Source organism: Mytilus galloprovincialis, chromosome 6, assembly GCF_965363235.1.
Source record: "Mytilus galloprovincialis chromosome 6, xbMytGall1.hap1.1, whole genome shotgun sequence".
NCBI classification, from domain to species: Eukaryota; Metazoa; Mollusca; class Bivalvia; order Mytilida; family Mytilidae; genus Mytilus; species Mytilus galloprovincialis.
In genome coordinates this window covers 94,949,351-94,951,474 of record NC_134843.1, presented here as the reverse complement: position 1 = coordinate 94,951,474, position 2,124 = coordinate 94,949,351, and the positions used below count along the sequence as shown (strand labels likewise).

General features: G+C 33.9%; 1 protein-coding gene across 1 annotated transcript; it reads left to right on the top strand.

Moving 5' to 3' along the window:
- On the top strand, nt 1-2,124 carry LOC143080784 (toll-like receptor 4). Its single transcript, XM_076256813.1, has one exon. The coding sequence runs from the start codon at nt 5-7 to the stop codon at nt 2,006-2,008; it is 2,004 nt and encodes a 667-aa protein (XP_076112928.1). The 5' UTR covers nt 1-4; the 3' UTR covers nt 2,009-2,124.

The window sequence follows — 2,124 nt, the reverse complement described above, 5'->3', positions numbered from 1 at the left end:
TATCATGTTCCATATGAATAATTGTCAACTATTTCCAAAAAGGATCTTTCTTGTTATGACATTTGTGACATTTATCCAATACATTAGTACTTACAAAAATAATACAAGCATTGTAAATGATTTTCAAGGACATGAGGGAAATAATGGAATGAACAAAACAGACGTGATTACTAAATCAATGGTAAATAATGCGAGCGTTTTCTCTTTGCCTAGTTCTTGGCAAGATATGTGCTATGTCCTTGAAGAAAAAATAAATAAAGATGATACATTCAGAAATCATATGAAAATCTTATGTGACGTTTCAGGAAATACCAGTATAAACTTTCTCGACTTTCGTAATTTGACATCCAACATTCAGGAAAATGTATTATTTTCTGTTACAATAAAATGTGTAAACGGCGGAGGTGTATTCTTCCCGTATCCTGGACGGGCACGTCTTCTCTATTCTTTACATATATCAGACTGCATTTTGTCTGGTTTCCGATCTGAAATCAGAGATTTTTCAATAGACTCAATATCAGATGACATAAGATACTTTAGTCTTAAAGATTCGATTGTCCTTAATTCCATTAGTGATCTTAACGCTTCTGTTGATCCAAGAGAAGTTACAAAAGCGTTTGAGTGCGGAACTTTAAACGCAATAGAAATAACGGAATCTAACCTGACGGATTATTTCACAGATTTGTTGTCAATACCATTCTCGCAGGATACAGTCATGGAAAAGAACGTTGACTATCACAGAAAAAATAGTGATACGTCTTTCAGATGTAAGTTTCCTAATCTTCGATATTTGGACAAAAGTTTTTCTATTGGATTTGATCGCCAACAGCTGAATAAACAGTTTCAAAACTTTCTTTACCCTGCTGTAGAGGTAATGAATTTTTCCCACTGTGGCATTTCTGAGATACCGGTACAAATTTATGACTGGGGACTTTTCAGTAAAAAACTGAAAATTGTAGATTTTACCCATAATAGAATATCAGATCTTGGTTCTTTTACGTGTCATAGTAATGATAACGCTACAGGAGACATTTTTGATTTGCGATTTAACAATATAACAACAGTGAAGGCGCGAAGTCTGATTACAATTTTTCGTGACATCTGTAGTCAGTTAACGATAAATATTCGGAATAATCCATACGTCTGTGATTGTGAAATTAAAGATTTGTTCGACGTTTTCCGTAGAGGCATTTATCCGAATATCTCCCGCTATAGATATTTATTAGATTTAACATGTTCAAACCCGCCGTCTGTTCGTGGACAGACAATTTCACACCTTTCTTTACCAGAAATCGGATGTGATGGAACAGTTTCTAAAACATATCTGAAAGGTCCTATTATCGGCCTTTGTTGTTTGGCTTTTGTTTTTAGTATTTGTATTATCATTGGTGTTAGATACAAAAAGGAAATAGTTATACTTGCATATACACGCCTACATATATTGCTGCCATGTCAACAATATGAAACAGACGACAACAAGAAATACGATGCATTTATTGCTTATAGTCAAGCAGACATTCACTGGGTTATTAATACCCTTGCAAAACGGCTTGAGACCCCCGAAACAGGCCCAAAGTTTTCTCTCTGTCTCCATCATCGTGATTTTATGGTAGGAGCTGCAATATCCGATAACATTGTCCGAAGTGTGGAAAACAGTCGACACACTATCATAGTTGTATCGAAAAGATTTCTGAAAAGTGAATGGTGTCTTCTTGAATTTAGAACAGCTTTGCATCAAAGTCTTCTCGAAAAGAAGCGCCATTTGATCATCCTGTTATTAGAAGAAATACCTACAAGTGATTTTGAACCGGAATTGAGAAGTTGTATGCAAACTTTAACGTACGTGAAATCAAGCGATTGTTGGTTTTGGGATAAACTTATTTATGCTTTATCTGATTGGTCAAGAAAGATGAAAAATGTAAAGGCCAATACCATCAAAAGAAAGATTATGAACGAAAATAATAATGTGTTTGAAGGAAAAATTAATGTGTCAACTGTACATGTTTAGTTATCGAGATTAATTCTAAAGAATGTATGCATTTATACATAGTATTGTAGAATATTTAAATATTGCCATTTATACAATAATTGTTTTGTTACCTTCACTCTTAAGTGTATCTTTAA